The following is a 19,948-nucleotide window of genomic DNA, read 5'->3' on the forward strand; positions in this document are numbered from 1 at the left end:
ACCGCGCCATATACGCTAGTATTATAAAAAATTGAAAGAAATTATTTTACCGGGAATGAATATTAAATTGAAATGCTCCAGTTAAACCCTCAACACACGGTACCAACGATAAATGACAATGGATTCGTACTCTGGGAGAGGTGAGCATACCTGAAATACTTTAAACCCAATGATTAAACTAATTACATAAAATATTCATCTGAAATATTTCTGTAGTCGTGCCATTATGGGGTACCTGGTGGATCAATACGCCAAGAATGACTCGATCTACCCGAAGGAGGCAAAAGCCCGTGCTCTGGTCAATCAGAGACTCTTCTTCGACCAGGGAACTCTTTACAGCGCAATTGCCGATTATTATGCAAGTATCTAAAAACAATGAAACAATAACCGAGGAATTAACCGGTAAAATTTCACCCAATCCTTACGAAATAACCACTCAGCCTATTTAATTCTCGAGAAACAATGGGTCCCGAGAAATCTCTGGTTGGGAGTAATTAAGTGATGTCAATAGATATCTCACGAGTTGCTAATGGTTTATAAAAAATTCATCGGAAATAATTGAATTCTGGATGGACTATTCGATAACTTATTAGATTAGATAACAGTCGAATAACATCTATTATAATTTACTAAGTAATTCAGGTAAATTCGGGAGTGCTCGGACAGTTGGAAAACAATACCCACTTATTGTCCATTATCAGCTATTGGAATTGGCTGAATGTTTCCCCTCAAGTTTCTAGATGTGTCCTGCATTACGTATATTATCCCCTCGTTCGTTTTATCGTCCAATTGTCGTCGGTACCTGAAAATAGCTACAATCAACAAACTTTAAATCATAAACATTCAATTGCAGTATCCCCAATTATTTGCGGGCGCACCAGCGGATCCAGTGAAACTCGAGAAAATTACTGGTGCTCTGGGTCTCTTGGAAAAATTACTCGAGGGCCAGACGTACGCAGCTGGCAAAAACCTGACAATAGCTGACCTATCGTTGATCGCAACTGTAACAACGATCGAGGTAATTCTTGAAATTCAAGATAATTAATTACTCACCCAGGAGATGATGAATTAAATGTATTTGCAGGCACTGTCTTACGATCTGACACCATTCAAGAACATCAGCAAGTGGTCAGCTAAAATTAAAGGTGAAGCACCGAAGTACCAGGAGGCCAATGGCGATGGGGTCAAGCATTTCAAAGAGCTCGTTGATAGACTCACTAAGAAATGAGAGAATCTTATTAATTACTTTCTCCGTTTTTTCAACTCTCGTCCACCATTTTTTGTTTTTTTTTCCGGTGGATTCTTTCATTCATCTTGTCTCGTTTAATCCATCAGAATGATGGATCTCCGGATTTTTCACGCGCACAAATGAACTTTTGGGACAGTGAGTCCATTACTGAAACTTTATTACGTTGAGTAATTAATGTTTGATTAATAAATACTGTAATTAAAGAAATGAGGCGGGTTATTTATTTTTTTTGTCGTTAAGAGTTGGAGTTTCAAGTTGACCTCATCCTTGATTATTTGTGGGTCAAATGCGAGGGTTGAAGGGCCTGTTTGACCCACATGTGGGTTAAATTAAAGTGTTTTCACTAGAAAACGGTAAGAGTGAATTCGTATTGGTAACAATCGAATGTTTTTCTGATTGTGCAGGACCATTTTCAAATGAGACCAACAGTTAACGTCAATTTGATAGTTCCATACCATTAAAACCCGTGGACAATAACCGTTAGGCCATTGCCATTACAAGCATACACCGATTATAATGACGTTCATCGGGTGTATAAACTCCCTGGAGCAGTGGTTGGTCCACTAACTATTAGATTTTCCATTTGAACGCGCACACTTTGGCCACAATATTCCCATGTATACGAAGATGCATTGTTACCACGAATTGGCAGCTGTATAAAGGTAAATTCAATAGTGATGTTAACTAGATATTCGTATTGACGGGAATTATTGGTGATTTTTAGATTGTTCAGAGTAATTTTGGGGAATCAATTGGGAAGCGATTTGTATTCATTGATTGATTGATTTAGTGGGAGTGAGGGGATTAAAGAACTGAGACAATTTATGGAGATCGAGTTGGGGAGATAGACTCTGTATAAACTCTTGTCTCTCGTTATCGTTATGTAGTTATTGGAGAGGGCTGGTAATGAGTAAGAACCATTATGAGTCAACGCGCTGCGATGACGAGATTTGAGGACTTTGACGAAGTTTCACTCTGATTTTACCTGTGACAAGCGGAAACTTTGGGAGTGTATGATGTCACTGGTGGTACTAAATGAGGGAAAGTTTCCAGGGATATCGCTGTGTTATGGTAAGAAAATAGTACATTTATTATCGAAATGCATGGAGCGTCCGATTCTCCGAGAATTGACTCATTTAATCAGTAAATTTATTAGAGTTTATTATTCAGAAAATCATGGTGAACGCTTTAGACAGAGAGGTACCAATTTGTTGGAAGAGCTATTCTTTCCCATTACCATTTTTTCTTATGATTAGATGAGTGGTCACGTAATTTATCCTAAAGTTTTATCCCCCGTCCATGACGAAGAGAAAATTCAAGACTTGGGATCCTGATAATCCGTCAAGAAACTGCCTCATCAATTTTTCCCGTTCCCTTGAACAATATAAACTCGAAGATATTTCCACCCCTAGCTGGCTCTATTGATTAACCCTCGGAGGTCTTGTGTACTCACCGATTCTACCAACCGGTCGATGTCATTATCCCTGAACCTTCTCCCAAACACTCCCAGCACACAATCCATCCCGAGTCAACACCGATAATGATTCAACCCGATGATATTCCCAATTCACGTCATTCAATTAACAGTACAGCTCATAAAAAAATATACCCTAAAATTCGGATTCTTTGTGTTTTCCAATCAGGTGTCCCTGTAAGGTAGCCGGTAGGTCATGAAAATCAATTCCCTCCTCAATCACTCACTCGCCCGCCACCCAAATTCCCTTCAAAACTTTCCAACAAAGTTTATTCAACTTTGTTGTCAAATTACACCAGTGAAAACTGCCCCGGCAAAAAATAAGAAACAAAAGCGTCGAATTTTTTGCGTCGACACGGGGTGAATAGACAATTGGATAAGACAAAAATCTTGTATACAAATAAAAATAGGACAGAGTGGGAGGTAAAAAGGGGGATGTACATGCTGGGGGTTGAGAAGTTTATAACTTGGAATGGTGTGTGAAGTTGAGTTTCAACGAAATATCGATTGATGTACACTAGACCCGTTGGCATACTGGTGAAACGATGAGCCACTAGAGTCGAACAGGTGACAGTACGTGACAGACGTACGATCAGTCAGTACTCGATAGAATAACCCAAGGTATCATGTCCATTGATCTGTATTATCAGCCATTCAGTGCACCCTGTCGTGCTGTGATGCTCACAGCTGAAGCTCTGGGACTCACTCTCAATTACAAGAGCCTAGATATCCTCAATGGAGAACAATTCACACCGGATTATGAGCAAGTAAATTAATCCCATTAGCGTGTCATTACATCAATCCCTCATCATCCCTTTATCCGTCTCTAATTTTCGTTTCAGATGAATCCACTGAAGAGTATTCCATTTATCGTTGATGATGATTACAAACTCGGTGAGAGGTACGCCGTTTCTATTCCAAGTTTTTATTGACGCACGTGATTATTTGGTCTTTTTGGGGTTTCAGTCGGGCGATTATGGGGTACTTGGTGGATCAGTATGGTGAGGAATCCGGACTTTATCCCACTGGTGCCTCTGAACGTGCTGTTGTCCAGCAGCGGCTTCAGTTTGATGTGGGGACTCTCTACAAATGGGTTGCGGCCTACTACGTGAGTTTCATCGCTCGTGGTACACTCACTGTTACAAAGTTTTTACTCGATTTCCCAGAAAAAAGTTTTTAGAAGATTTAAGGGGAAAAAGTCCGGGGAATTTCAAGTTTCTCTGAGAATTCTAGAGACTTCACCCTTTTGAGAACTAGAATACCGAAATATTCAAGTTAATCTACTGATATTCATTATTAGATTCGATTTCTCATTATTAAATTTTAGAATCGATTTGTCTCGAGCAAAGTATTGAACTCACGCCAGCGGCAGAGAATTTTATCCCGTCAGGATTTTTAATTGTAACATTGTCTCAGTTATCGAATTGAATTTTAAATAAAATCATTCGCGATGAAAACTTATGACTTGCGGTCTCCCAACGATTTCAACGGGTCATTGATTTTTTAATGAAGCACTGGGGATCAATACAGAATGCTTGATCTATGTAGCCGTGCAGTTTTATTCCACAGAAAATCGTAGGAAATTCTTTTAATCTTGTCTTCATTACATCCATCAATGCTAATTGCCCAACATTTATTGGCAATGCAAGTCCTTGACTCCGGATTGACTTCTTCTATTCCTCATGCATTTTCAACCTGCAAAGCTAAAAATATTTCTGTTTAATAAATCATCGTTTTCCCACGGCTAATTCATTGATCCAAAAACAAGTAACTGCTTTTGGGAGTACTTAATTTCAAGGAGTGGAAATAATGAAACTTGAAACTTTACAGTATCCAGTTGTATTCAGGGGAGAAACTGAATATAACGAGGGCAACTACGAGAAGTTGAAGGAGGCATTTCAGATTCTCGACAAATTGCTGGAGGGTAATGATTGGGCTGCTGGAAGTGACATGACGATTGCTGATCTTTCGTTGCTATCAACCGTCACAACTGCCGAAGTATTAATTGCTAATTAGTTTTATCGATATTAATTGAGAGATAATGGAAAAGAGGAGATTGATTCAGAATTGATATCGATACACGTATTAACCTGTGATATATAATCTCGTTAATATAACCTCTCCCCTGACAACCACCAATTGACGGTTTCGATAAATGATTTTCCTTTGAGCATTAATTACGGTATTCAAAAGCAAATAATTGTCGATGACATTTCAATGATCTTATATCCAGGTGGAACCATTGGTATCAATGACCAATTGATTCAGAATTGAAACCAATGGTCGCGTTAATACGTAAGCCCATGACTACATGAAATTCACCAATTGACGGTTTCAATCAATGATTTTCCCTTGAGCATTCATTACGGAATTTGAAAGCAAATAATGGTCGATGAAATTTCAATGATCTTATATCCAGGTGGAACCATCGGTATCAATGATCAAAGGATCAATTAATTGAGAATTGAAACCGATGGTCTCTTTAATATCTAACTCCATCGTTACAACTTCTTTGAAATTTGATTTAACATCTTGCTGAATAATTTCCCGTCTAACATGATTCACTTGTATCGATTAAATAAATGATGTTTGATGATGCTTCAATGATCTTATATCCTGGTGGAACCGTTGGGATTTCTATCTCGAATAGAAATTTCAGTTTCTTTCTGCTGCCTCAGTGGAAATGAAAAATTAACTCAGCATTTGATATCGTCATTTAATTTGCAGGCCTTTGGATTTGATCTCGAGGAATACAGTAATGTAGCTGAATGGCTTGAAAGAGTGAAGAGCACTGCACCTGGTTACGATACTGCCAATGCCGAGGGCGTTGAAATACTTAAAAACATTATAGCCGGTACGAGTGCAGAATGAAATACCGCTGACCTCCAACGTATCACTCCCACATTTTATTTTAATGTTCGTCCGCGGAATGGCACCACCAGTGATCAATACTGTCTTTAATTCTCCTTCAGTTCTAACCGTCTCGCTTCAATGTAGAATGTAATCAGTAGATGAGTTAGTAAACATGAAAACAGACTCGTATGCTAATTAATAGAATAAATATGAAGGGAATGCTGATCAATTTTCAAGTTCTCCCAATTTAACCTTTATGCTTGAGTTATTTACCTTTGAATGAATAACATCACTAATTGAGCATGCGGGGAATTTTTCATGTCACGTATTTGAATGAGTGCAATCATTGATTGTCGAAGAGGTTAAGATATCGATTGCTGGTGCTGACGGAACGGACGTTATCGACAGTCGGATAGTACCATCTGCCAGTCTGAACGTTTCGTTACTCTTATCACCTACTGGAAAGATTCCTCTCACGATATTTAGCAGTTGATAAATCTGTAAAACAATTAATTCAATTTTAATCCCGTCTAGATTACGAATTATTATCGCTAAAATAAAAAAAATATTTTTCATAATCACCCCAAGGCTCGGATGCAAAACTTTCGGCTGAAAAAATATTTTTTCCCAAAAGTCACATGTTTCTTCAACCAAATGTTGATTTTGCGTATATCATAGGGCACAGTGAAGCTTTTGGAGACTCGGGGAAGTTAGATGTAAATAAAAAAATGTTTATGGTGAAATCGTGGATTACTCATGTTGACATTCATTTCTAACATCCTCCTCACGGCATCTCGTCAACATCTACCAGATCCGTAAAACACGGAGATAATTTTATGTGTCGGCACGTACCATGCGAAAATCCACGAGGAACATGTTTTATGCAGGTGAGAAGTCTCAAGGTGTTCCAACTGCACTTTCCGTTCCATTCAGGATTGTCATACTCCAGTTTAACTACTGGATTTTCACCGATTCTCGCATTTGGTATTTGATATGAAATGGATAAATCTGGGTCTCAGCATTTTGTCCTATTTTTTCTATCAATTCACAATTAATTAATTATTTCGTTTCAGAAGTGTGAATATTCGTTAAAGAATTATTTCCGATATCTTTCCATTTTTTGTTTCTTGTAAATTTCAGGGAAACCATGGATCAGACTGACGTGAAAAAATGAATCATTTTGATTATCACTTTCTATTCTTTCTCAAGTCAGCAAATGTATCTCACTCATTTTTCTTGAATATATTTTATTTTCTGGAGAGATCCCGTGAAATTGAGATACGAGAATTTTCTATGCTGTCACGTATCGCTAGTGAATACATTAGAGAGGATTTTATGCAGACAAGTGGTCTAGAGAGTTTCAAACAGTTTGTTCATCTACTTGGGAAATTACGTGATAACTGAGATGAAATCTTCAATTTGCTGAGTGAAAAATTCCAAGGATTTTCCTTTCGGTGAATGTCTGATACCTCATGAACACAATGGATTATTATTGCACACAGGTATGAATACTCACAATCATCACAGATTTTTATATATCATGAAAAATTTAAACGTAACACGCTTCCAATCATCTTCCTGTTAAACATTTCCCAGGAAATTATACTTAATTAATTTTCCTTAATAATCCTCAAGTTCAACCCTGAATATCTTCTTCACTGTTTCTCATCAAGGTTAGGTACGAGAATGCAGTGCTCAGCATCTGAAAATAAGAATTTCTTTCAACTATTCATGCTTGCAGTTATTTGATCATTTGAATGAATCGCTATCGGATTTACACTACCGATTTGAAAGTATTCAGAGTTACAGGGAAAAAGCCATAAGCAGTAAGTCTGCATGGTCGTCGCGCCCTCATGATGATCATCTGTAAATCCTGGACGATGGCTCGACCCTCTCTCCAACGAGTCTCAGTTGTCCATTTTGAATGCCATGGACCCTCACCAACGTCCAGACTAGCGAGGGTCAAATTATTGCACGTGAAGGCGAACGTGAAGAGTTGTGTAAAACATCCACCGAAGTACACGATAAAAAGAATGCGTCTCATCTGTGAATTCCCAGGCTAGAACAACCAACTTCATCATTTCCAATGAATATTATTTCAGATTAATACCACATATACCGCATATGTTATGAATACCAGAATAAGTTGATATCCAACCAAGCAAATGAGAAAACTAAACACAAGTACTTGAAGAAGATTTATGAATGAGTATAAGTCCTCCACTTGGTCAACGAGATCAATCAGAAGCTGATGCTGTTTGATACATAATTTGTATTCATGAACGAGTCTGTTCATTCGTCTGCTCTTCGTCAAGTACCAACTCGTTCTCCTATTGCCTTCCGGTTCTTGCAGATTCACATGATCAGCATCGAACAGTACCTCCAGTCTGTTCTTCAAAATTTTAAACTGTCCTGTGATGAATATATTGGTGAGGGCCAGGTAATTATCGAAACAGAAGTAACAGATTGAGGTGTGATAGCAACTCAGAACCTGAAGAGTATAATTACTTTCAACAGATATACTCGAAACATTTTTATGATTAATATTCACCTGCACTACGAATGCTATTTCAAACCAGGGTGACACATAAATTGGCAGATCCACCCAGAATGTAAACGGAAAAAGTCTATCAGTCTCATTTCTCCCAATATTAACTTAAATGAAAATCAAGAGTAAATTAAATTTCATGAAGAAATAGCTTCGCAAAAGAATATTCACAAAATCCCGACAACTCACGTAAAATTGGCTGAACAGTGTAGCACAGGCTGACCCCTTGCGCCAGAAAAGTGAACAAAACAATGAAGTACATGGCCTGCCTCTCACAATCCTTGATGACACCCTTTCCATACTCCGTGTGATGCCTAGTCCACAGAATATCACTGGTGTACCTCATCAGGTTCAGGTACTTCTTCCTCTTCACCATGAACACCGCGAATTTCGATTGGACGATGCAGCACGTGCCAAAACCGATGAACGAGTACACAAATTCCTGAGATAAAAAATAGCATCCCAACGAAATTGCGGAATTTATCATTAATGGAGGCCATAACTCACGTAGAATGAACCCCAGCAGTTGTAAATATCAACACCAGTGACAAAACAGGCGAATGCAAGGGCTATTGTCGAATAAGTCACGATAACATCAACGAGTATTTTTTCACGTCTGGTGGTAGCTATAGTGAAACCAGCTGCACTGAGAAAAAATTTTGTCAGTCGAATCGGCAGAGTCTCCACTGCATTCTGCGACATGATCACACGATCTTTTCCACTGGCACGTCTTATTCTCATTATTGAAATAATATCAATCCGTAAGAACTCTATCAACGGATTATTTCACACTTTAGAGGAATGAATTGCATTATTCGTACAAACGGAGAGGAACGGTGTCGAACTGACGGGTCTTGAATTGGGATTGCAGTGAAATTATTGTGGGCGGGCTAGCCCCCGGGCCAGACTTCATGTCTGCAGTGAACAGTGACTGACAGCCAAAGTATAGCATTTTTCCATTTCTTCACGATGTGCATAGGAAATGACCCTTTAATAATGCACACGACAGTCCATCACTTGCCATTATATTTCTCAATTTTTTTTTTCACCTCGGTAAACTTGAGGGAATTCTGTGGTGGACTGATTTTGTCGGGTTCAATAAACGAGATGACCACAAACGTGAGAACTTATCAGACATTTTTATTCATTTGGACATAACATGAACAACATTAATCAGTCTTCCATGAATGATTAGCTCGCCGATTGTCTTATCAACGTTAGATATGAGAAGGCAGTGGTTATTACCTGAATGTTAGAAAGTGATGAAGTGAGAACTAGATGTTTGGAATTGAATTATTGGCAATGAGACTCTCACCGATTTAACTGTGTCCAGTGTGATGTCGAAGAAACCAGCGCCTGTCAGGCGACATGGGCGTTGGGCCCTCATGATCATGATTACATAATCTTTCGTGAGTGATCGACCTTTCTGAGAGGACTGTCCACTGTACCAGCTGGAGTTGTAGGGCCCATCAGAGACGCTCATACTGCCCAACGTGAGATTGTTACAGGTGAATGCAAAGAAGAAGAGTTGGCTGAGACATCCGGTTACGTAGATACCAAACTTTATGCGTCTCAATATGGGATTGCCTGGCTTTAAACAAAGACATTTGACTATTCGGATAACGAAAATAATCTAGACAGTCATACCATGATTGTTTGATAACCGCACAGGCAGATTATGATACTGTGAACCATGACTGAAGCCAGATTCATTATCGCGTACAATCCTTCCACCTGATCTATCACCTCGATCAAAAATTGATGCTTTCTAATGCAGCTCCTGAACTCTCGGGAAACGTCGGCTAGAGAATCCTTCTCTGCTTCTTCCACGCTATTCCTTCTCATTCTTGTTATGATTTGGTGACTGTACAGAAATTCCATTCTGTTTTTCAGAATCGTGAAATGACCGGTGATGAAGGTATTGATGAGCACGAGAAAACTCTCGAAACAAGAGTACAAAACACACAAGTGAGTGGTGATGAGTGCCTGAAATTTCGAGAACACTTGAGAGGGTGATGCAGCATCAGGTGTGGGATGGAGACATTTGGAATACCTGAATGAAGAATATGATCTCGTAATTCGGTGTCTCGTAGACTGGCCAGTCCTGCCAAATCTTGAAGATCAGCGTTCGGTCCTTTGGTATCGTAATATTATTCAGGATATTAACTGAAATAATAATAAATATACTCTCATTAATTAATTGATTCAATTCAGAAAATTCAATTCAAGTGAAAAGTAAAAAAAAATTCAAACAAAATAAATGATATCAGTATTCTTTTAGATGTCCGCAGAGAACGAAAGTTTTTGTAGTAGTCGTTCCAACGTTTTAGTAACCTAGAGTTTGGACAGTCAGTCATCAATAGCATTTATCATTTTCTCAGCAGTCAGCATCAGTTAATTATCTAGTAAATTATCAGTTCAGTTAATCAACGTGTTAAGAGACTTGACTAAAATCCCTAGCATTTTCCCGGTACAATTTCATCGGACCATCATCATCTCCTGATCACCTGACAGAATTCCTGGAGCCACTCAACTACTCCAGTTCCTCACCCAACAATGTTAGTGCAAAAAAAAATTGTTATGAAAAAAGAAACGTCTCGCTGTCTACCCCTTTGGTATTATATTCACATAATATGACTTACAGATAATAGGTTCAGAGATGTAGAGGCAACCAGAACTACCGGCGAGCGAAGCAAAAGCACATACAAAAATCATAGCCTGTTTTTCACATTTCTTCATCACTCCCTTATCGTAATCAGTCTCCACATCTCCCCACAATGCCTGCGGTGCCAGTCGTAGAAGATTCTCATACCAAGTGCGATTCACCAGTGCTGCGTAAAACTTTATTGTTATTATCAAAATAGTCAGCATGGTAATACCTGAGTAGGTCATTGCCTGCGGAGAAAAAAATCAATGAGTATAAATTAACGAATGATTTCAGTGATGCGTCACATCGAAATTTCCCCATTGGTAATACAAATCGCTGCCGATGGTCAAAGTAGCCAGGATGATGATCAAGATAGTGTACAATATCAACAGGTTCGATGCTCTCCGCTGCGGGTCAGTGTCTGCTACGCCAAAACCAACTAGGGATAAGATAAAATATGAGATTCGAGCTGGTGCTATTTCCCTCCTGTCAGCCATCGTGTCGTCGTTTAAAAGTGAGTGACAGTCTGAGGGTGGAAAATTTATTCTCTCTCGAGGTGGAATTTAATAATAGATTTCTAACCACTCTGACTTGTCGTCTACTCATTTTTTTTTTAGTTCCACGCATCACGGATGTACAGGTAATCCGTCATTCCTATTTAGCACGCCATTCGAAAAAGTTCACAAGCCGAATAAACAATTGGGAAAGTGCTGCTGGGTGAAATTGTTAATTAATAATCAAGTCCATTATTGAATTGTTGTGAGTATTACGTCATTTACTTTAAGGAATTTTCACAGAATTTCTGGCAAGGCAGAAGAAATTTGGTTTGACTTCAGATTTTGTTAGTTGTCTTTATGCGCATTAGTTTATCGTTTCGTCACATCAACAGTCGAATTTTATCGATCAACCTGTGGAGGAATGGACCAATCAGTTATAAATCATAATTCAACTGCTGATTTTTTACTCACCGATTTCAATGTCTAGGTCTCATTACAAAAATTAGAAATTCTCTTGATTAATTTATCACATTTCACTTCTCTAGAATTTCAGGGGAAAAATTAATTTTCCGCATCATCGAAATGGGTTGGGCCCAAACGTGGGCCTTTGCGCACCGGATATGCGCAGTAGATACTGCCGGCATAATTTCAGTGGAAAATATTTTCCAATCATTTTGTGGATTGCATTTAAGATTAAATTGAATTTAAATATTTCTGGTCGATTCTCTTGTATTTAATAAATGCAAAAGAAATGATCAAACGAAATTATCATTTTTGCAATACTTTTTTCTGAAATCTGTTTTAAAAAATTCTAGGTTATATTCGAGGGAAACAGATTATTTCTCTCTGTTCCCCCCTCCTGCAGCTCCACCTCAAACGGAAGAGCGGGGATTCCCCGATGTTCTTATTTCGTAGAATTCGTGTCCCCGAGGATAGAAATTTAAGAACCAGTTGTAATCGCAACCTGTCGATTTGGGGAATAAAGGAATAATGAATCATCAGGCGGTGAGCGGTAAGTTATCCGAATTTTCCAATTAGAATAGTCGAAAGCAGTCACTTGGCTGATTGTCTTATCAACGTTAGATATGAAAAGGCAGTAGTTAATACCTGGAGCACAGATTGATGGATAAAAATTCGAGTGCTGAATAATTCTGTACAATGTCATTTTAAAAGAACTTACCGATTTCAGTATATTAAGGGTGACATTAAAAAAACCACCAGCGGTCAGACGACAGGGACGCTGGGCCCTCATGATCATTATCGACAAATCTTTCGTGAGTGATCGACCCTTCTCCGACCAATTACCACCGTACCATCCAGAATTGTAGGGCCCATCGCTGACACTCACACTTCCTAGAGACAGTTCGTCGCAGGTGAATGTGAAACAGAACAATTGGCTGAGGCATCCGGTGACGTATATCCCGTACTTTATTTTTCTCACCAGAGGATTCCCGGGCTTCAAACAAAGGAATGTCATGATACCTTGAAATTTCTGAAACATTCAAGTGGATTTTTAAATCATACCGTCATTGTTTGATAACCTGATAGGCATATCATGGAACTGTACGCCATAATTGACGCTAAATTCTTTAGGGTATACAACTCTTCAAGCTGTTGTGTGGCTTTTATCAGGAACTGATGCTGTTTGATGCAATTCTTGAACTCTTGGGACATGGTATTAAGAGAATCCTTCGAAGAACCAACACGTCCATCGTCTATACGACCTGTCGTCAGTTCGCTGTTTAGTACTTCCAGTCTGTATTTCAGGATAGTGAATTGCCCCGTGAGGAAGATGTTCGTCAGCACGAGAAAATTCTCGAAGCAGCAGTACAGCAGGCCGTAATGCATGATAGTAAATGACTGCAATCACCCAAATGAATAATTAAAAATTCGATAGAACACACGGTACACCAAAAAAAATTCTGAAAGATTGTCAAAAACTTCAAATCATGATACAAAAAATTTAATTAAACTTAAATTAAACCTTTCACAACTCAACTTGAGATTCATTCAAACTTCATTCAAGATCTTCAAATTTTCGGAACATATTTTGATTTCTGGGAATTTGTCAAACAGAAAAGCGCCTTCAATTAATACAACGACCAATCCTAAATGAAGCTTTCCAAATCTTAAATTAAGTTTTTACCCTTCTTCAAAATAAGATTCATAGTCTTCTCGAATGAAGGACTGAAATAATGATTTTAAAAATTAATCTTTATTTTGGATATAGGTTCATACCTGCACGAGGAACATCAGATGAAATTTGGGTGCCTCGTAGAAGGGCCAGTCGCACCAAAGCTTCATGATGAATGCCCTCTCCCTGACGCTCGTGAAGTTCGTGATGTCATTGACCAAATTATCTGCAACGACCAACCAATTACCGCAACCAATCGTCTTTAATTTGAAATAACTCACAGTAAATCGCTTCGAGAATGTACAAAACACCCGAACCACCAGCGAGCATGACAAAAGCACAAACAAAAATCAAAGCCTGCTTTGTACATTTCTCCATAACTTTCTTATCATCATCACTCTCAGCTTGTTTCCACAGCGACTCTCTAGCAAGTCGAAGAAAATTCTCATACCGAGTCCGTTGAAGTACAGTCGAGATGAACTTAATGCCGCATATCAAGACTGTCATTATATTAACTGCTGTATACAGCATCTCCTATTAAAGAACATAGAAAGAATCAGATCTTCATCAGATATAATAATGATTTGAAGGTTACGTTACTTCAAATGATCCCCATACGTAGTACGCATCGATGAAAATGAGAATTCCACCGAAAAATATAGTCCACAATGTGTAGATCAGCAATATTGTAAGTGTCCTACGTTCCTGGTCAGTGGTTGGTGTACCAAAGCCAGCGAGAAACAGCAAGGAATACGTGATTCTCACTGGCAATATCTCCTGTCGATCGAACGTCATGTCATCAGTGAAGAGTGAGTGACAGTAAAGAGGGTGAAAAATTCACTCTCCCTCTGTTGAGTGTTAATAATAGATAAGTACCTCAGACTGTCAGATATCCATAGAAACCCAGGTGATGTTCCCACGCACTTTATGAAGGTGGAATTGCAACTTTATTCTATTGGATTCAGTTCATATCTAGCTAGAGATGGGTGCGGATCGTCCAGAGGTAAGTGCTGGTGAGGAAGGCAATGATTTTTTTTGTGAAACAAAGGAACTGGATTTGCTATTAATTTTATTGTTTTTATTGTTTAATCATGTACATCAGTTGATGGATGATTATTTGGCGATTATTGGGCAGACTGTCTTATCAGTGTTAAATATGAGAAAGCAGTCGTGAGAACCTAGAAGAGAAGTCCATGAATGAAGGTTTGGTATATTTGATGGAGTACATACTGATTTCAGGGTGTCCAGGGTGACTGGGAAGAAGCCAGCTCCTGTGAAATAACAGGGACGCTGGGATCTCATGATTACTATTATGAAGTCTTTCGTCTGCGATCGACCTTTGGACAAATAATTTTTGGTGTACCAAACTGAGTTGTAGGGCCCATCACTCAGATCAACACTGCTGACGGAAACATTGTTGCAGGTGAATGAGAATGAGAGGAGTTGCGTCAGACATCCTAAGGTGAAGGCTACAAACTTGATTCGTCGCATCAGCGTATTTCCTGGCTTGAGGTGAAAGAAATTAAATCAGAGATTGATCAGAGAGATTGCAAGATACGTACCACTATAAGCTGATAGCCAGACAGACAGATCATTCCACTGTACAGCAGGACTGAAATCAAATTCATGAGTGTGTAAACGCTTTCCACCTGATCTACAAAACCAATCAGCAATTGATGCTGTCTGATGCAGCTCTTGAACTCTTGAGAAATGGAGATCAGGGAGTCGTCTTCATGAATCTTCACGTCTCTGCAGCAACTAGTGATTGACTGGATGTTTTTTTTGTTGTAGAGAACCTCTAGGCGGTTCTTGAGGATTGAAAATTGTCCAGTTATGAAGATGTTGACGAGAATGAGATAATTGTCGAAGCAGAAGTACAATATGCAGGCGTGATAAACCACAAACATCTGAAAGGTTTCTCAATATTTCAACAAGATCATTGAGTTCTTCGATGAATATACGATACCTCCATGAGAAACCAAATCTCAAAATTTGGACTCTCGTAGATTGGCAGGTCAAACCAAATTTTAAATGGAAACAGCCGTTCCTTCACGTCTGTACTATTATTCTGTATATTCACTGGAAGTAATTAGTTTTACTACTTCAATGGTAAATCAGAGGTAAGTACTTGTTACTCACGTAAAATCGGTTCCAATAGATAGAGGATACCGGAGCATTGTGCGAAGGTAGCGAATACAATAACGAAAATCATCGCCTGGTTTTCACAATCTTTCAAAACCTTCCTCCCATATTCAGTCTCAAATCCTGCCCACAGCGTGTCCCTCGCCATTCTCAGAAGATTATGGTACTCCTTCCGCTTGAGCATGAAGGTGAAGAACTTGGCGTTGTTGATTGTGTCACAAATAATAGCGACTAGACAGTACATCACATCCTGATTAAAAAAATTGTCTTATGACATTGATTCCGGGAATTTGATCATTGATACTCAGCATTACGTTGAACGATCCCCAAACGTGATAGAGATCAACGGTTACAATGATGATTGCTATCAGCAGCGCACAGCATGACCAGATCAAGCAGATATCCAGTAGCTTTCGGTGCCGCTCGGTTTCCGCTATCCCAAAACCAGCGATGAATAAAAAGAAAAATGTTATTCGGACAGGGAGGGCTCGACTTCCTGTAGACTCCATGGCCTCTGGTTAGAGTGACTGATCGTCAAAAGTCCGACTGGCTTCCACCCCCCAGAGGGTTTCGCAGAACTCATTAAAATTTCACCTGACAACTGATGACTTCAACGTGTCTTCAGCACGCACACCCTTGTGTCTTAGAACATTACGTCTTAGTGCTTCACCAGCTTTTCATTGTCGGAGATTCTGATAACTTTATATTTATGCATTCGCTATGTTCTTCTTTTGAAGGAAGTGAAAGGAATGAAAAGACGATATTTAATGGAATCAATTGTTTATTATAGCTCTTTGAAGGAAGATTGCCATGGGATCACTACAAATATGCAAGTATCTATATTGGTTTAGAGATATTCTCACTTATCAAGGTTCTGTCTCATGAGAGTCAAGAATGAGAAGGCTCTGTTGCAGATCTGCAAAAATTGTTTGTAATTTGGTATAGAGTTTCGACGTTACAGGCTAAGGGAACTTACAGATGTGAATGTCATGAGAGTGACAGGTGAAAATCCACCGACATACAAGCTGTTAATTTTCTGTGATCTCATGATGACGAGCTGCAGGTCCTTCATCAGAGCATTCCGCCTGGTCTTGGATTTCATGAGGAACCACTGGACGTCGTAGGCTGCGTCGGATATCGCTAGGCTAGCTTCTGTCAGATCATTGCAGGTGAGTGTGAAAAAGTAGAGCTGAGTTATACTTCCGCAGGCGTAAACGCAGTAATGAATTTTAGTGAGAGTCTCGCCAACTGTCTGGAGTAAAACAGCAGAAAAGATCGGTAGAATTTGAATTTTTATGGGTGAATGACTTACCGTCATCAACTGAAACAGTTCGAGACATATCAGCAAACTGAGGAGTACGACGACGCCGAGGATGACGTTCCGATAAAGTTCATTTACCCTCTTTGTAAAATCTATCAACTGTTGGTGTTTCTCGACGCACTGGGCTAATTTGCGACGAATGTAACTCTCGTCTTCGGAGAGTAGGGCAACGCGATGATCATAAAGCTCCCGCAATTCCTTCTGGAGAATTATGAACTGGCCGACGAGGGTGATGTTGATTTGGCAGATGAAATTGTCAAAGCAGAAGTAGCATATGCAGCAGTGCCAACCTGAGAACATCTGGGAAGACACGTCTTCTTTAGGGCAGGAATTGTCGACAATTTTTGATGGTTAATACCTCGATAATGTACAAGATCTCATACCATGGGGTCAACGTGATTGGTAAGTCCACCCAAAGTTGAAAGGGAAGAACCCTGTCCTTCTCATCTTTTCCTTGGTTTGCTGAAATAGCCAATGATTATTTATACAATACTGATATTTCCACATATTGTGGCTTACCTATCAGAGGCTTGATATAATAAATTATGATAGTCAAATGAGACATGGACACTCCAAACAGAATAATCCCCACACATCTTCTCATACATTTCCTCATCATCTCAGCGCCATACTCATCATAATGACAAAACCAGAAGTGTTTCTTCGCGTAGTAAATCAAATCCAAAAACATTTTTCGCTTCATGTAGAATGCCACAAGCTTGTAGGATCCGAAACCAACTGTAAGGACATTGAGACCGCAATAGGTAAATTTCTAGAAAGTTGTCATCAATTTAACATCAATAGCAGTTGATGAATCGGTAGGTGTTTGCCTGACTCACATCAACATCACCGTAACAGTGATACAAATCACTGACAGTAACAGCGGAAGCCCATAAAATAGCAACAACGGAATACTTCACGATAATATCCATCACTTTTTTTCCAAACTCAGTATCTTCTGCCCAGAACCCACAGCACCTGATGAAAGCAGCCGTCAACGTCACTGCCCAAGAGTCTCCTGGTGTCGGCGTCATCGAGTCTGAGGGATTTGTGTGCGAAGCAATTTTCCTGTCACTTCATATGAATGGCACCTCTCGTCAGACCAGTTTCACGTAATGGCCCTGGATCGCGTGATCGGACAAAAATTTCGGCCCCCTCTATTTACCATCGATTACCGGGCAACTTTGGTTGATGGAAGGGAAGAACTACTCAGTCTTCTACCATACATTGGAGAAGTTAGATTGTACACATATGTGTTAAAATACTTGAAGAATCAATGAAGATTTTCATAGAGACAAATGTGCAATTTATTTAGACTGCTGTTACACTAGTTACAAAAGTCAGTCATGGTTATTTGGATTATAGAGTAGATTGCCTTATCAGTGTTAAATACGAGAATGCAGTCGTCAGGACCTAAAGTAGCAGAAGTTCGTGAATGATGTGAAGTAATGATAGCTTTATTGAAGTGCTTACTGATTTCAGGGTGTCCAGTGTGACAGGAAAGAATCCAGCTCCTGTAAAATAACAGGGACGTTGGGCCCTTATGATCATTATCATAAAATCTTTGGTCAGTGATCGACCCCTTGATGAACAATTCTTGGTGTACCAAGCTGAGTTGTAGGGGCCATCACTCAGATCTGCACTACTGACGGAAACATTGTTGCAGGTGAGTGAGAATGACAGGAGTTGTGCCAGGCATCCTGATATGAAGGATACAAACTTGATTCGTCTAATGATCGTATTTCCTGGCTTGGGGTAAAACATATTTGAATAGGGGATTCTCTCTCTATCCACCGAATACGCACCATTATGAGTTGATAACCCGCCAGACAGATGATGACACTGAATATCAACACCGAGATCAGGTTCATGAGTGTGTAAACGTTCTCTACCTGATCCACAAACGCTATCAGAAATTGATGCTATTTGACGCAGCTCTTGAACTCTCGAGAGAGCAAGATCAGGGAGTCTTTATTGGTCTTCTCGTCGAGATGGCCAGTACTTGTGATTGATTCAATGACTTCTCTGTTGTAAAGTGTCTCCAGCCGATTTCTTAGGAGTGAAAATTGTCCAGTCATTAGTATATTCACGAGAATTAGGTAATTGTCGAAGCAGAAGTACAGTATGCAGGAATGGTAAATCACAAACATCTGAAAGTTTTCGTGATATTTTAATAGTACTTCAGGTTTTTAAGTAATCAGTAAATACCTCTATGAGGAACCAAATCTCGAAATTCGGGCTCTCGTAGATCGGAAGGTCAAACCACATTTTGAGAGGAAAAAGACGTTCCTTTACGTCTGTACTATTATTCTGGATATTCACTACAAAAAATGGCATTAGAAATTGAGATAGTGAAAATTAATTCCAGTGGAAATTTTTGTTTGCTACTCACGTAGAATGGGTTCCAGAGAATATAGGATTCCAGAGCATTGAGTGAACGTTGCGAATGCGATGACAAAGAACATTGCCTGATTTTCGCATTGTTTCAATACTTTCCTTCCGTATTCCGTGTCAAAACCCGACCACAACGTATCCCTCGCCATTCGCAGAAGGCCCTGGTACTGCTGACGATTGAACATGAAGGTGAAGAATTTAGCGTTAATAATGGCATCACAGAGAAGAGTGGCAAGACAATACATCAGATCCTGATAAAAAATAAAAGGTCTCATGAGATCCCTTAAAAAAAATCCAATGTAACGTTTTTTGAAGCCGATTTATTCGATATATATATATATCAAATATAAACCATATACTTTATAAAATAAATCCCATCGTAGAATTCTTATATTTTTATAACCTAAAAGAAAGCTTCAAAAAAACATTACTGAACCTGAATGTTTGAATTCCGATTCTTATATATCTATCGTTGAAAAATGAAATGGAAACTCATGTAGTAGCACCAGAAAAGTAACAATAAAATTAATTTCTAGTTATTTTAAATAATTTGAATAAATAATCCTTTGTATTACGTTGAAAGATCCCCACACGTGGTACAGATCAACTGTGGTAACAATAACTGCTACCACCACTGTACTACAAGACCAGATTAAGCAGAAATTCAATAGCTTGCGGTCTCTCTCGGT

The 19,948-nt window shown here is 39.1% G+C and overlaps 8 protein-coding genes across 10 annotated transcripts in view; 2 read left to right on the forward strand and 6 right to left on the reverse strand.

Moving 5' to 3' along the window:
• The window catches only part of LOC105265981 (uncharacterized), a 13,413-nt gene extending 11,957 nt beyond the window's left edge, over positions 1–1,456 (forward strand). The window contains exons 8-11 of the mRNA XM_011303842.1: positions 82–140; positions 217–358; positions 854–1,018; positions 1,085–1,456. Coding sequence (XP_011302144.1) covers positions 82–140; positions 217–358; positions 854–1,018; positions 1,085–1,228 — 510 coding nt within the window. The 3' untranslated portion in view covers positions 1,229–1,456. The remainder of the gene's footprint in view (positions 1–81; positions 141–216; positions 359–853; positions 1,019–1,084) is intronic.
• Positions 1,457–1,783: 327 nt separating this feature from the next.
• LOC105265929 (glutathione S-transferase 1-1) lies at positions 1,784–5,805 on the forward strand. The gene is made up of 7 exons (XM_011303758.1): positions 1,784–1,911; positions 2,137–2,320; positions 3,245–3,490; positions 3,566–3,624; positions 3,690–3,831; positions 4,554–4,721; positions 5,451–5,805. The coding sequence occupies exons 3-7, from the start codon at positions 3,350–3,352 to the stop codon at positions 5,592–5,594; spliced, it is 654 nt and encodes a 217-aa protein (XP_011302060.1). The 5' UTR covers positions 1,784–1,911; positions 2,137–2,320; positions 3,245–3,349; the 3' UTR covers positions 5,595–5,805.
• Positions 5,806–7,124: 1,319 nt separating this feature from the next.
• Positions 7,125–9,005, reverse strand: LOC105265930 (odorant receptor Or2-like). 3 transcript variants are annotated; one of them, XM_011303760.1, is made up of 6 exons: positions 8,632–9,005; positions 8,314–8,566; positions 8,128–8,231; positions 7,765–8,067; positions 7,360–7,635; positions 7,125–7,278 (listed from the first exon to the last, which is right to left on the reverse strand). In XM_011303760.1, exons 1-6 carry the CDS (start codon positions 8,863–8,865, stop codon positions 7,213–7,215), a joined length of 1,236 nt encoding a protein of 411 aa, XP_011302062.1. In that variant the 5' UTR covers positions 8,866–9,005; the 3' UTR covers positions 7,125–7,212. The 3 variants fall into 3 exon arrangements, with proteins under 3 accessions (XP_011302062.1, XP_011302061.1, XP_011302063.1); XM_011303759.1 differs by having other exon boundaries at positions 7,714–8,067; XM_011303761.1 differs by lacking the exon at positions 7,125–7,278 and having other exon boundaries at positions 7,473–7,648.
• Positions 9,006–9,244: 239 nt separating this feature from the next.
• LOC105265932 (odorant receptor Or2-like) lies at positions 9,245–11,254 on the reverse strand. Its single transcript, XM_011303762.1, has 5 exons — positions 10,767–11,254; positions 10,178–10,290; positions 9,772–10,110; positions 9,440–9,715; positions 9,245–9,369 (listed from the first exon to the last, which is right to left on the reverse strand). Exons 1-5 carry the CDS (start codon positions 11,014–11,016, stop codon positions 9,316–9,318), a joined length of 1,032 nt encoding a protein of 343 aa, XP_011302064.1. The 5' UTR covers positions 11,017–11,254; the 3' UTR covers positions 9,245–9,315.
• An 831-nt stretch (positions 11,255–12,085) lies between these two features.
• LOC105265982 (odorant receptor Or2-like) lies at positions 12,086–14,197 on the reverse strand. Its single transcript, XM_011303843.1, has 6 exons — positions 14,003–14,197; positions 13,684–13,936; positions 13,507–13,628; positions 12,793–13,128; positions 12,449–12,724; positions 12,086–12,375 (listed from the first exon to the last, which is right to left on the reverse strand). Exons 1-6 carry the CDS (start codon positions 14,195–14,197, stop codon positions 12,322–12,324), a joined length of 1,236 nt encoding a protein of 411 aa, XP_011302145.1. The 3' UTR covers positions 12,086–12,321.
• A 329-nt stretch (positions 14,198–14,526) lies between these two features.
• On the reverse strand, positions 14,527–17,329 carry LOC105265983 (odorant receptor 22c-like). Its single transcript, XM_011303844.1, has 7 exons — positions 17,249–17,329; positions 16,521–17,165; positions 15,542–15,794; positions 15,369–15,481; positions 14,965–15,309; positions 14,633–14,908; positions 14,527–14,580 (listed from the first exon to the last, which is right to left on the reverse strand). The coding sequence occupies exons 1-7, from the start codon at positions 17,249–17,251 to the stop codon at positions 14,527–14,529; spliced, it is 1,689 nt and encodes a 562-aa protein (XP_011302146.1). The 5' UTR covers positions 17,252–17,329.
• Positions 17,330–17,340: 11 nt separating this feature from the next.
• Positions 17,341–17,920, reverse strand: LOC105265934 (uncharacterized). Its single transcript, XM_011303764.1, has 2 exons — positions 17,705–17,920; positions 17,341–17,637 (listed from the first exon to the last, which is right to left on the reverse strand). Exons 1-2 carry the CDS (start codon positions 17,897–17,899, stop codon positions 17,344–17,346), a joined length of 489 nt encoding a protein of 162 aa, XP_011302066.1. The 5' UTR covers positions 17,900–17,920; the 3' UTR covers positions 17,341–17,343.
• A 275-nt stretch (positions 17,921–18,195) lies between these two features.
• LOC105265933 (odorant receptor Or2-like) lies at positions 18,196–19,572 on the reverse strand. The gene is given in 5 exon segments (XM_011303763.1): positions 18,196–18,278; positions 18,339–18,614; positions 18,671–19,015; positions 19,074–19,186; positions 19,258–19,572. Coding segments are annotated over 5 exon segments (1,065 nt in total). The 5' UTR covers positions 19,535–19,572; the 3' UTR covers positions 18,196–18,224.
• Positions 19,573–19,948: the final 376 nt, after the last annotated feature.

Source organism: Fopius arisanus, unplaced genomic scaffold (assembly GCF_000806365.1).
Source record: "Fopius arisanus strain USDA-PBARC FA_bdor unplaced genomic scaffold, ASM80636v1 scaffold00033, whole genome shotgun sequence".
NCBI lineage: Eukaryota > Metazoa > Arthropoda > Insecta > Hymenoptera > Braconidae > Fopius > Fopius arisanus.

Excerpts from the sequence above, each read along its gene's own strand:
- LOC105265932 (XM_011303762.1), bottom strand. The coding sequence starts at position 11,016 with ATGACCTACTCAGGTATTACCATGCTGACTATTTTGATAATAACAATA. Across the intron at positions 10,291-10,766 it reads CATCTCTGAACCTATTATCT|TTAATATCCTGAATAATATT; the intron begins GTAAGTCATATT and ends TTATTATTTCAG. Across the intron at positions 9,716-9,771 it reads GCGGTTATCAAACAATCATG|CCAGGCAATCCCATATTGAG; the intron begins GTATGACTGTCT and ends CTTTGTTTAAAG.
- LOC105265934 (XM_011303764.1), bottom strand. The coding sequence starts at position 17,899 with ATGACGCCGACACCAGGAGACTCTTGGGCAGTGACGTTGACGGCTGCT. Across the intron at positions 17,638-17,704 it reads ACTGTTACGGTGATGTTGAT|AAATTTACCTATTGCGGTCT; the intron begins GTGAGTCAGGCA and ends ACAACTTTCTAG.
- LOC105265929 (XM_011303758.1), top strand. The coding sequence starts at position 3,350 with ATGTCCATTGATCTGTATTATCAGCCATTCAGTGCACCCTGTCGTGCT. Across the intron at positions 3,491-3,565 it reads TCACACCGGATTATGAGCAA|ATGAATCCACTGAAGAGTAT; the intron begins GTAAATTAATCC and ends TTTTCGTTTCAG. Across the intron at positions 3,832-4,553 it reads AATGGGTTGCGGCCTACTAC|TATCCAGTTGTATTCAGGGG; the intron begins GTGAGTTTCATC and ends GAAACTTTACAG.
- LOC105265983 (XM_011303844.1), bottom strand. Across the intron at positions 15,482-15,541 it reads TCTATTGGAACCGATTTTAC|TGAATATACAGAATAATAGT; the intron begins GTGAGTAACAAG and ends AATTACTTCCAG. Across the intron at positions 14,581-14,632 it reads CCCTGGACACCCTGAAATCA|GTTCTCACGACTGCTTTCTC; the intron begins GTATGTACTCCA and ends CTTCTCTTCTAG.
- LOC105265930 (XM_011303759.1), bottom strand. The coding sequence starts at position 8,865 with ATGAGAATAAGACGTGCCAGTGGAAAAGATCGTGTGATCATGTCGCAG. Across the intron at positions 8,567-8,631 it reads ACTGCTGGGGTTCATTCTAC|GAATTTGTGTACTCGTTCAT; the intron begins GTGAGTTATGGC and ends TTTTTATCTCAG. Across the intron at positions 7,636-7,713 it reads TTGGATATCAACTTATTCTG|CCTGGGAATTCACAGATGAG; the intron begins GTATTCATAACA and ends TGGTTGTTCTAG.
- LOC105265982 (XM_011303843.1), bottom strand. The coding sequence starts at position 14,197 with ATGACGTTCGATCGACAGGAGATATTGCCAGTGAGAATCACGTATTCC. Across the intron at positions 13,937-14,002 it reads ACGTATGGGGATCATTTGAA|GAGATGCTGTATACAGCAGT; the intron begins GTAACGTAACCT and ends GTTCTTTAATAG. Across the intron at positions 13,629-13,683 it reads CATTCTCGAAGCGATTTACT|ATAATTTGGTCAATGACATC; the intron begins GTGAGTTATTTC and ends TGGTCGTTGCAG.